The sequence below is a fragment of the Melanostigma gelatinosum genome (assembly GCF_949748355.1).
Source record: "Melanostigma gelatinosum genome assembly, chromosome: 1".
NCBI classification, from domain to species: domain Eukaryota; kingdom Metazoa; phylum Chordata; class Actinopteri; order Perciformes; family Zoarcidae; genus Melanostigma; species Melanostigma gelatinosum.
Genome location: NC_136634.1, coordinates 2,750,878 through 2,761,990, shown reverse-complemented (window position 1 = coordinate 2,761,990; position 11,113 = coordinate 2,750,878). Strand labels below are relative to the sequence as shown.

Here is an 11,113-nt window from a genome sequence, read left to right as displayed (position 1 = left end):
CCAGGTGAACGTTCACGCAGAGAACAAAGGTCAGAGTTTAAACAGCAGATTGGATCTGCATGCTGAAATGATGTTTACTGATCTTACACATTTAATATTAATCCCTCTATTGTTTGTATACGTTTATATTTTTACTTTAATCTTCGGTATTAATAGTTGTATTTTATATTATCTTAAACAAAGTGCTCAGTCTCCACGTTAACGTTGAACAAACAGCCAATAGAAATGTCTGCACACTCACCATTCACCTTGCATTCAGTTTGATTTATATATTTTCATTTATGATGAATGATTGATGGATGAATGATGCACAGTCGTCACATTAACAACATTTATTCAGACATCAATAAGAGCAGCAAGCTGGAGACAAATAAAAAGTACAATCAGATGCAGAAAACCTTCAGCAACCTTTGAATATTTTCATCTTTAAAACAAAATACTTCAGTGAAGACTTCACCGAGTCGTTAACTTAACTGGGTTATGATTATTAAGACTTTCTGAAGACCGAAACCTGCCGAGTCCAGTTCACTGCAGAGAGTAGAAGGTCCAGGTCTTCAGGAGGAACGTGGATCAGAAGATCCAGGTCTCCAGGAGGAACGTGGATCAGAAGATCCAGGTCTCCAGGAGGAACGTGGATCAGAAGGTCCAGGTCTTCAGGAGGAACATGAATCAGAAGATCCAGGTCTTCAGGAGGAACGTGGATCGGAAGATCCAGGTCTTCAGGAGGAACGTGGATCGGAAGGTCCAGGTCTTCAGGAGGAACATGAATCAGAAGATCCAGGTCTTCAGGAGGAACATGAATCAGAAGATCCAGGTCTTCAGGAGGAACGTGGATCGGAAGGTCCAGGTCTTCAGGAGGAACGTGGATCAGAATATCCAGGACTTCAGGAGGAACGTGGATCAGAATATCCAGGACTTCAGGAGGAACGTGGATCGGAAGATCCAGGTCTTCAGGAGGAACATGAATCAGAAGATCCAGGTCTTCAGGAGGAACGTGGATCAGGAGGAACATGAATCAGAAGATCCAGGTCTTCAGGAGGAACGTGGATCAGAATATCCAGGACTTCAGGAGGAACGTGGATCGGAAGGTCCAGGTCTTCAGGAGGAACGTGGATCGGAAGGTCCAGGTCTTCAGGAGGAACGTGGATCGGAAGGTCCAGGTCTTCAGGAGGAACGTGGATCGGAAGGTCCAGGTCTTCAGGAGGAACGTGGATCAGAAGATCCAGGTCTTCAGGAGGACCATGAATCAGAATATCCAGGTCTTCAGGAGGAACGTGGATCGGAAGGTCCAGGTCTTCAGGAGGAACGTGGATCAGAAGAGCCAGGTCTTCAGGAGGAACGTGGATCAGAAGATCCAGGTCTTCAGGAGGAACGTGGATCGGAAGGTCCAGGTCTTCAGGAGGAACGTGGATCAGAAGATCCAGGTCTTCAGGAGGACCATGAATCAGAATATCCAGGTCTTCAGGAGGAACGTGGATCGGAAGGTCCAGGTCTTCAGGAGGAACGTGGATCAGAAGAGCCAGGTCTTCAGGAGGAACGTGGATCGGAAGATCCAGGTCTTCAGGAGGAACATGAATCAGAAGATCCAGGTCTTCAGGAGGAACGTGGATCGGAAGGTCCAGGTCTTCAGGAGGAACGTGGATCAGAAGGACAGGTTGATGAGCGGAGCGTTGTTCTCCCTCTTCTCTTCTGGACTCCACTTGATGAGCGGAGAGCTCAAGTCGATCAGCTGCTGAAGGAAATAAAAACAGGTTCTATTTACAGGCCGTTCCTGTATAAAAACACACTGAACTGTGCTTGTGGATATTAAGACGTAAACTGAGGTGTCAGCTGTTACCTGAGTGGAGGTGCAGGTCTTGCCGCTGGTCCGGATCAGGTCGGGGGTGTTGGTCAAGTCGATGAGCAGTTTCTCTTGAATGTGCAGAGTCGGCGCTGGAAGATCCAACAGGAGAACCTGAAGAGAGAGCAGAGAACCATCGGTGACCGTCTGAAGACCTCCGGTCACAACGTGCCGAGTTAGAACGAGTCAGAGGGGCGGGACCAGCGACCACTTCACGCACAAGCTGTGATTCGGTACTTTTCTGGCTTCACTACGCTTCATCGCGAAACTGTAGAACAACACCAGTATGCTAAAGAGTGAACAGAAACAGGAGTGAAACGATATTCCAAACTAGACATCCGGGCAGAAGCTACAGAAGCACTGAGATCTGAAACTCCAGAACAGACAAACACGAGTTTAGCCGCTGAAACTCTGGCGGGAACAAGAACCTCGCAAGAAACCGCGAACTGCAACGAGACAGGAACCCGCGACGACACGACGAACTCGTTTGGAGATTCTTCCACAAACATTTGACAAACTGAAGGTTCATCAGATGCTCCAACGAAACCAAAAACTGTCAACTCATGCTTTATTCATCTTTTGTAAATTAAAGTGAGAAACAGTTTCTGTATGATTTGAAATGAATCCATTGAATTAAATATCGAAAAAAATCCAGGCTGTAAATAGACCTGGGTATACGTGTGTGTGACCTCTGACCTCCTGCGTCTTGCTTTTCTCCTCTGGAGTTTGCAGTTCGATCGGGTGCTTGATGGGCTCTGATTGGCCCTGACTCGGCGCTCCAGGATCTGTGCTCTCTGATTGGTCAGGCTGTGAATGGCTGGTGGGCGGGGCAGCAGGCAGCTCCGGCTCCTCCTCCTCCAGACAGAAGGGCTGGACCTCGAGGGCATCAACAGGCTCCGCCTCCTGTGCGTCTGCAGGGGCGGGGCTACACAGAAACAGCAACACGGCGATGAACGACTCATGGTGACCTCAGACTAGCTTTCCGTCTGCTCGACCGCGGTTTAAAGCATCTCACCTGCAGCTTCTCTCTCTCCTGGCCGAGGCGGGGGCGGGGCGAAAGTCAAAGGTGGACGGTGCTCTGGTTGGCGTCGCGACAGGGATGGAGGACATCCTGCGCCTGACGGGGGTGGGGAGGCCGGAGGGACGCCTCGTCTTAGCCTGCAGCGACGTGCAGCTGCCAGCAGACGGCGTCTGAGGACCAGCAGACGGCTTCTCGGGGAGACTGCAGGAGAGGAAGGCGCCAGTTGATGACATCACTGATCAGTCAGGAAGGCAGGTAGCTCGTAGCTCTGAATAGCTGTTGTGCTAGCAGCAACTGGCCAAGCCAGTGAGCCGTAAATGCTATTCAGAGCTACGATCAACAAGTTATTGCCTCGTTGCTTTTAGATTCTAATGAGAAGACACGCTGCTTCGTTTTACTTCTTCCGTTTGGTAGCCTTGAGAGACCTTCGTCTGTAATGTAAGTGTCTGCATGAAGCATGAAAAGATGCACGAAGCTATATTATACTCGCTAATGCTAACCGCGGTTAGCATTTCCCCATTGGCGGTAATGTTAAAATGAGCTTAGAAGCTAGCGAGTCGGACATGTTATGATGTTCAGAGAAGAAGACAACTTTAGTCCTGTTAAAAGCATCTTGCCGTTCAACCTTTTTTAACAGTCGTAGTGAGAGGTAGGTCAAAGGTCAAAGGTCCTTCATCCATATTTATGTTAAATGTGTTGGCGGCGCAAAGCTACGGAAAAACCCATACATTAGCCGCACCGGAAAGTAGGGAAAGTACAGTTTCACTTATTTCTGTTGTAAATTTTCACACTGAGGAGTAAAATGTATCATCATCAGTAAATCTGAGGTACTTTCATAGACGCGAGTGATGTAAATGTAACCCGTCTGTGTGATGTCATCTACCTGTCCACGCCGCTCATGGACGTCAACCGCTTTGGCTTTGAGGCGTCTGGAGCTGAAACACAAAAACGGACAGAGTGAGAGAGAGAGACAGAGTGAGGGAGACGGACAGACAGAGTGAGAGAGAGACAGAGTGAGAGACAGACGGAGTGAGAGACAGACGGAGTGAGAGACAGACGGAGTGAGAGACAGACAGAGTGAGAGACAGACAGAGTGAGAGACAGACAGAGTGAGAGACAGACAGAGTGAGAGACAGACAGAGTGAGAGACAGACAGAGTGAGAGACAGACAGAGTGAGAGACAGACAGAGTGAGAGACAGACAGAGTGAGAGACAGACAGAGTGAGAGACAGACAGAGTGAGAGACAGACAGAGTGAGAGACAGACAGAGAGACAGACAGAGTGAGAGACAGACAGAGTGAGAGACAGACAGAGTGAGAGACAGACAGAGTGAGAGACAGACAGAGTGAGAGACAGACAGAGTGAGAGACAGACAGAGTGAGAGACAGACAGAGTGAGAGACAGACAGAGTGAGAGACAGACAGAGTGAGAGACAGACAGAGTGAGAGACAGACAGAGTGAGAGACAGACAGAGTGAGAGACAGACAGAGTGAGAGACAGACAGAGGGAGAGACAGACAGAGTGAGAGACAGACAGAGGGAGAGACAGACAGAGGGAGAGACAGACAGAGGGAGAGACAGACAGAGGGAGAGACAGACAGAGTGAGAGAGACAGACAGAGTGAGAGAGACAGACAGAGTGAGAGAGACAGACAGAGTGAGAGAGACAGACAGAGTGAGAGAGACAGACAGAGTGAGAGAGACGGACAGAGTGAGAGAGACGGACAGACAGAGGGAGAGAGACGGACAGACAGAGGGAGAGAGACGGACAGACAGAGGGAGAGAGACGGACAGACAGAGAGGGAGAGACGGACAGACAGAGAGGGAGAGACGGACAGACAGAGAGGGAGAGACGGACAGACAGAGAGGGAGAGACGGACAGACAGAGGGAGAGACGGACAGACAGAGGGAGAGACGGACAGACAGAGGGAGAGACGGACAGAGTGTCCTCATTTCGCCACAGAACCAGATGGAGGTATATATCTATATCTGCTTCAAAACGTGTCAGCATCAACGCTCACTCTATGTTTAGCGATTAGCTAAATTAATTGAAATATTGCAAAGACACGCAGACACCAGAGTCGAGTTTGTTTGTGTTGATTTTAGAAGCAGAATTCATATTTTTTTGTCTGCAATTTGGTCTGATCTTGTTTTTTTTATTGGTTTAAATAAAACACTGACAGAACACACACACATGTATACACACACACACACACACACACACACACACACACACACACACACACACACACAGGTAAATAAAGTCAAACCGCTCAAACGGACGTGTCTCACCGTCTCCTTGGCGGACTCCTCTGATTATTCCGCCGGGTGTCGGTGCGACCAGCGCCTCTGGTTTGGATTTGGTCTTCAATCCGCTCTGCAGCCGGGCCGAGGCTGCCGTGGCGATGGAGGCGGGCCTCTCCAAAACCGTCTTGGCGGGCGTCACCTGGAGGGGCGTGGCCTCAGCTCTCTTAAGCGGCGTGGGCCTGGTGGCTTTGACACGCTCCACCTCAGACAGCTTCCTGGCCTGTGTGGACAGCGAGCGGCAGCCAGCAGTGGAGGACGCTGGCTCTGCGGCGGCGTAGACGGTGGAGCGGCGCGGCCTGATTTGATTGGCCGGCCTGCTGATGCTGGGGGCGGGGCCAGTGGAGCTGCTCTGACTCCGGCTCAGACATGAGTTCAGTTTACCTGAGGAGACGACAGTCCAACCGCTCCAGAATTAGTTTGTGACCGGATCCAGACCCCTTCCTTTAAAGCAGGGGTGTCAAACATACGGCCCGCGGACCGGATCCGGCCCGCCACGTCATTTTATGTGGCCCGCGAATCCGCCAGAAAAAATATATATATATATTTTTTTTTACAAAAATTTAAAGTTAGATGTGAAAAGTGATGAGATGGCATGTTGTCTGTGTGCCGACATTAAAACTATCACAACAGGTGGACAAGCGATGCAACAGCCATTAAGAGGATTTCCAACAAGTTTCTCAACATGCGTACTTCTCTGTACTGAAACGTCATCAGTCTCAGCCAAAGTACTGTTCCAATTCAAAGTTCACATCGAGCCAAGCACGGCCCTAATGCCCGGATGTGGCTCGCTCTGCCCATTTTACCCGGGATGCATCGGAGGTGACTTGTCTGTACTTGGGACAGCCAAATATCCCAGAATGCATTTTGCACCAGCAACAGGAAACAATGGCGGAGGAGAAATCACACAACTGGAAGTACGTGTTGTGGAAGTCACAGATATCCCGGGAAACTAAACTAACTATGTTAGGAGTACCGTAGTTACATTTACACCGTCTTACATTTACAACCGGCCCTTTGAGGGCGACCGTGATGCTGATGTGGCCCCAGAGTGAAAATGAGTTTGACACCCCTGCTTTAAAGGGTCTCGGTACAGGACCGGTACAGGTTTAACTGTGGTCAGCAGATCACCTTATATGTTGTAGGTTTGTTCACAGGATAGATACTTGATAGCTGCTAATGTGTGGTTACTGTTACAGCCTACTCCGTGTTGGAAGTCGGGATGTTGGCTATTAACATTAGTTAGCAGTTAGCGTACCTGTAGCGGGGGAAAGAGAGAGGCTGGAGTTGAAGCTGGACACTGAGGACGAGGATGACGACGTGTTCTTCCTCTCTGTCACCCTCCTCTTCTGAGGGGGCAGAGCTTTCACACCCGACATGTTCCCCAGAGCACGCTGACAGAGAAAAATATGATTTACATTGTTTTATACAGGATGTTTAGAATAGACCGCATCAATACTGACTGTGGGAAACACTGATATATAGACTGATATTCAATATCATCAATTTCATTTAATGCGTTTGGCTGCAGTGACTGACTCCGCCCAACAGGTGGAGCTGTTCCACCAGAATCTGATTTAATGGTGAAGTTTGTGCAGAGTCGGTTTTGAACAGGTGCGCTACCTTGGTGGGCGGAGCCAGCGTGCGCTTTCCCTGAAGGCTGGAGTTGAGGGAGGAGTCGCTGATGTCAGACGCCACACTCGCCGAATCAGAGAGCAGATCCTCGGACGACTCCGCTCTGCTGGAGAGGCGACAGGACGGGCTCCGCCTCCAACTTCCCAACGGCTGAAACAGGTCAAAAAAAATAAAAGAGCAGACAGGTGATCAGCAGAAAGACTTCTCTACCGGTTGCTTGAAGACTCCTCGCAGCCAATAGCACGTAACCCCTGTTAGACAGATACATTGAGTTTCTTTCTCTTTGCTTTTGTTACAGATTAAACAAACCACATAAAATGTGTTCATTAGCTTCAAGAGGTTCTGTTCGGGGGGGTTTGTTACCCAGGCTCAGGGTGCTATCCATCTGTCCACAAGAAACCATTTACTTACATTTCAAACTATTGCTTTTAGATAACACTATTGAAAACAGACAGAATAATAATTACACCTATTCACTGCAGGAACAACCCGTGATATGTGGCCATTGTCTTTGGTTCTGCTTTTGTTTCCTCCTTTGAGGGAGAGATGTTTAGCATTTAGCATGTTTAGCATTTCCCAGTAACGTTCAGGTAAAAATGGATTTCGCGGGGCAATAAAAAGCAAACACTACATCACCACATCTGTTCTCTAGCTGATTTTTAAGCCACAGTGGAAACACAAGAAGAACCAATGACTCAAATGGTTCTGTAAGCGACAGGTTGTTGAGTTCCTGCAGTGGAGAAATGTGTAACAAGACATCTGCTGTTCCAAACAGACAGTTTCACCTGCGAATCGAAAGAGTAAAAACACAGAAACGTGTCTCCTACTTTGCTCGGTGGTTGCATTCTGGCTTTCTCCACTCTGCTCTTGCCGGCAGAACAGGACATTGTTGTGGCAGCCGGTCTGCTCGGCAGCACCACGGCCACGCCGAGGGCGGCTTTCCCTCGCAGCCCGGTCCTGGGCAGAGGCTTGACCGCGGCCGCGGGACTGGAGGCGCTCCGGCCGGCAGCGGGGCGGGTGGATGCGGCTGTAGAGACCGGGCCGGTGGACGTAGAGGCCGGGCGGGTGCATGTAGCTGTAGTGGAGCTGCTTCCTCTCAGCAGGCGGTTCTGGACAGCAGGCGGCAGCTGCTTCATGGGACTGTCCTGCACACAGAAGGTCTGCCGGTTGACGGGGCCGAGTGCGCTGGCGGTCTGATGGAGCGCGCCCAGTTTGGCCACGGCGTCTTGGACGAACTCGTCCTTGGCGGCAGTCGTGTCGGCGGTCTCGGCATCCCCGCCGCGTGGCTGGCTGCTCAGTTGAGAGGACTGCAGCTGGTCGGCTAGTCTGTGGGCTTCCTGACACACAGCCTCCAGCTGATCCCCGCTCAGTGGACTCCAGCTCACCCGCACGCCGCCGACAGACGCCACGTTAACGGCGACGCACCTCTCCTTGTGGCTGACGGGACCCAAGAATACCTCATCTTCATCACCTTTGGAGCTTGAGAGCAGAGAGAGACACACCACAGCTGAGAGGAACGCAAAACAGAGAGCTGGAACCAGACATGCAGCTCCAAAACTGAGCTCAGGTTTTAACACCTGAAATTATTTAAAAGTCAAACAAAAACATGAAAATACATGTATAAGCATAACTGCACATCTTCATTTTGTATTTCTCCCTTTAGTTACCAACACTTTGTTCCGTTTTATTCTATCTCTAATTTAAAATACTATCTGTTGATACATATTCTGTGTGTGCAACATTTGCATATGAAGTACTTATATAACATGATATTTTTTTATAAATTACAAACTACTGTACTTAACAATATACACAATACAGCTGAAATGAAATGGTGCCAATTATATTTCAATAATCGTTCAGGTTACATGCAAAAACATTTCATGATCCTCAAATGTGAAAACTTAAAATTATTTTCATAATTGTTATATTTTTGTGTCGGTTGTTTAGACAAAACAAACGTTGTGAAAGTGTCTCTTTATTTTCTGAAATTAAACCAAACGAGCAATCAATCGAACCATTAAATAGGGAAATTATTAAGCGATGAATCCATTAGTTTCATTATGTATTGAACACATTAAATGTGCGTCATCTCCACCAACTACAATACATTTATATAATATAGTAGAACAGTCACAGGGGACATGTTTCTGCACTGAATAAGTTTCTTGTTCACACTTTAAGTACACCTGGCTGATAATACTCATACTTTTACTTAACTCACAGTTTCAATGCTTTTAAGTATTTTTAAAGTTAGGTAATGTTATTATTATAATGCATCCACCTACCTGGCAGGTGACAGAGAAACATCGAAGTCGAACTTCTCATCGGTGAGAAAGAACAGATCTGATCAGAGACACAAACACGCTCATTTAAAACACACGAACACGGTGCACACCGTGGTTAACGCTGACTCTGGATTAGTTGTTAACATGCGGCTAACTTGATGTAAACGTTACCGCTGTTAGCTCCACAGTCCATCCCGCTGTTTGGTTCTTCTCCGTGGGGGAACAGATGGATCCGGATCAGACCTGCAGCGGAACCTTAAGCTATGACAATATTTAACACGAAGACTCTTAAGACTGCACTTACAACACGAGCTTCAGTCGTGCTAACGTTACAGTTAGCACGGCTTTAACGTTAGCACGCTTCAGCTAAACCAAACGTCAACTGTTAACTTCAAACGGACTACATTTAAACATGAAACTCACAGTTTAATTAAAGTAAAGAAACTACAAACCTTCAAGTTCCTCTGAAAAACTCACAAATCTTCTTTTCTGCTTCGCATTCAAACGGTGACACGAAGAAAACACACAAACCTCACTAACAATTCAAATCTGCTGCGCTGCTGGTCACGTGACGCAGGCCCACTCAGCCATTGGTTGGAAGGGTGTGTGACGAAATCAATGAGCAGAATTGTGGGGATTGTAGTTTGTAGTGTTAAAAAATATATATATTTCCGGGTTTTTTTTTTACCCCCAAAGCAATATAACATAAAATATTTTATAGGTTCCTTGTTTTTGATGCTTTTAAATATAATGTATACGTTTATTCAATGAAATAAGTTATTCACATTAACAAGGGACACATAATACAGAAAATAGAAAGAATTTAGTTAAAATATTAATCCTTTACAGCAATTTGAGCCATAAAAAGTATATTTAAAAACTGATTTAGTTAGTCAAGTTTGGAATATTTTTTTTCTGATAAAGAAAAGAATAAAAAACATTCATTAAGACACTGAAAAAAGACAGGAGAAAAGATGCAATGTTTATCACATACCCTTTTAATATATTTATTTAGATATTTTTCATAGTTCTATATTAATGTACGTGTTTATTCTTAAGTGTACACATTTGATACATTTTTTAAAACGTGTTGTCATGAGTTTTCCTGTGCTCGCTGTACTGTTGTTTTTGTTCTAAAATAAAACTGGTTCGAATGTAGACTAGAAAACGAGGACATTTAGTATCAGTTACACAGAAACTCATTCAGAAGCTCTTCAATCAAATCACACCATCTACCGCCGCTTTACACCGTGTAGGCCTACTATAGATGTACTATTGATGATGTACTGTTGCTAAGTTTCTCAAGTTAAAGATCAATATACTTCTTCCACTACTAAATAAACAATGGGTGAATGGTTAAAACCTCTCCAAGTGGTAGTTGTACAAAAAAAAACCTACTTTGGGATAATTTAGAAATGATTGAATATGTTCTGAACTGACAGCTTTTTAACTGTAAAATTAGACCTTTTCCTTTAAATGTTGCCACTTTATCCCGATTTATTTTCTTGTAAAATGATTTCTCTCATAACATAATGTTTAATCACAATTTTTTTTGGGAATTCTAATGTTACTTAATTACACACAATATTTAAACTCTTTATAATCTCTTTTGTATCACACTTACAATATTTTGAGTTTTTTTCTTGTAAAATTATAAAAAAGAATTTCATCTTAATTTCCCAAAATATAAAAAAAACCTCCACAGGTTATCACAATATTAAAATTATAAATAAAACAACTTTATTCAAGGAAAACACTGAAACTTCTCGTCTTTACTCTCATGGTAAAACAACTTTTAATGTTGTTTTTAACTTTTGTCATATTATAAGTAACTATTTCTCATTAAATTACGACCTTGAAAATATGTCTAAAAACTCCTGTTAAATTAAGGACGTTCATCCTTTTATTATTTAATTAGGTTCATATTTCATGGATTCGTTTGTATAACAGATCCTGTTTAGTAAAGCCTAATGAATAATACTGAGCCGTTAACATAACAGTTATGACCTGGTTTACTTTATGAATTC

At 45.7% G+C, this 11,113-nt stretch overlaps 1 protein-coding gene across 3 annotated transcripts; it reads right to left on the bottom strand.

Annotated features, from left to right (window-relative positions):
• Positions 1-1,432: 1,432 nt before the first annotated feature.
• Positions 1,433-9,633, bottom strand: gtse1 (G-2 and S-phase expressed 1). Of its 3 annotated transcripts, none has more exons than XM_079280852.1 (12): positions 9,539-9,633; positions 9,258-9,347; positions 9,087-9,144; positions 7,626-8,277; positions 6,787-6,948; positions 6,422-6,557; positions 5,152-5,547; positions 3,745-3,796; positions 2,856-3,062; positions 2,537-2,765; positions 1,838-1,954; positions 1,433-1,732 (listed from the first exon to the last, which is right to left on the bottom strand). In XM_079280852.1, exons 2-12 carry the CDS (start codon positions 9,277-9,279, stop codon positions 1,643-1,645), a joined length of 2,121 nt encoding a protein of 706 aa, XP_079136978.1. In that variant the 5' UTR covers positions 9,280-9,347; positions 9,539-9,633; the 3' UTR covers positions 1,433-1,642. The 3 variants fall into 3 exon arrangements, with proteins under 3 accessions (XP_079136978.1, XP_079136980.1, XP_079136979.1); XM_079280854.1 differs by having other exon boundaries at positions 1,433-1,729; XM_079280853.1 differs by having other exon boundaries at positions 9,258-9,329; positions 9,539-9,612.
• Positions 9,634-11,113: the final 1,480 nt, after the last annotated feature.

What these genes read in the sequence shown, in the direction of transcription:
- gtse1 (XM_079280852.1), bottom strand. Translation starts at nt 9,279, where the DNA reads ATGGACTGTGGAGCTAACAGCG. An exon ending in GTTTCTCTGTCACCTGCCAG is followed by an intron (nt 8,278 to 9,086) that starts GTAGGTGGATGC and finishes TCTGCTCTCAAG; the next exon opens with CTCCAAAGGTGATGAAGATG. An exon ending in AGGAGTCCGCCAAGGAGACG is followed by an intron (nt 3,797 to 5,151) that starts GTGAGACACGTC and finishes TTTGTGTTTCAG; the next exon opens with CTCCAGACGCCTCAAAGCCA.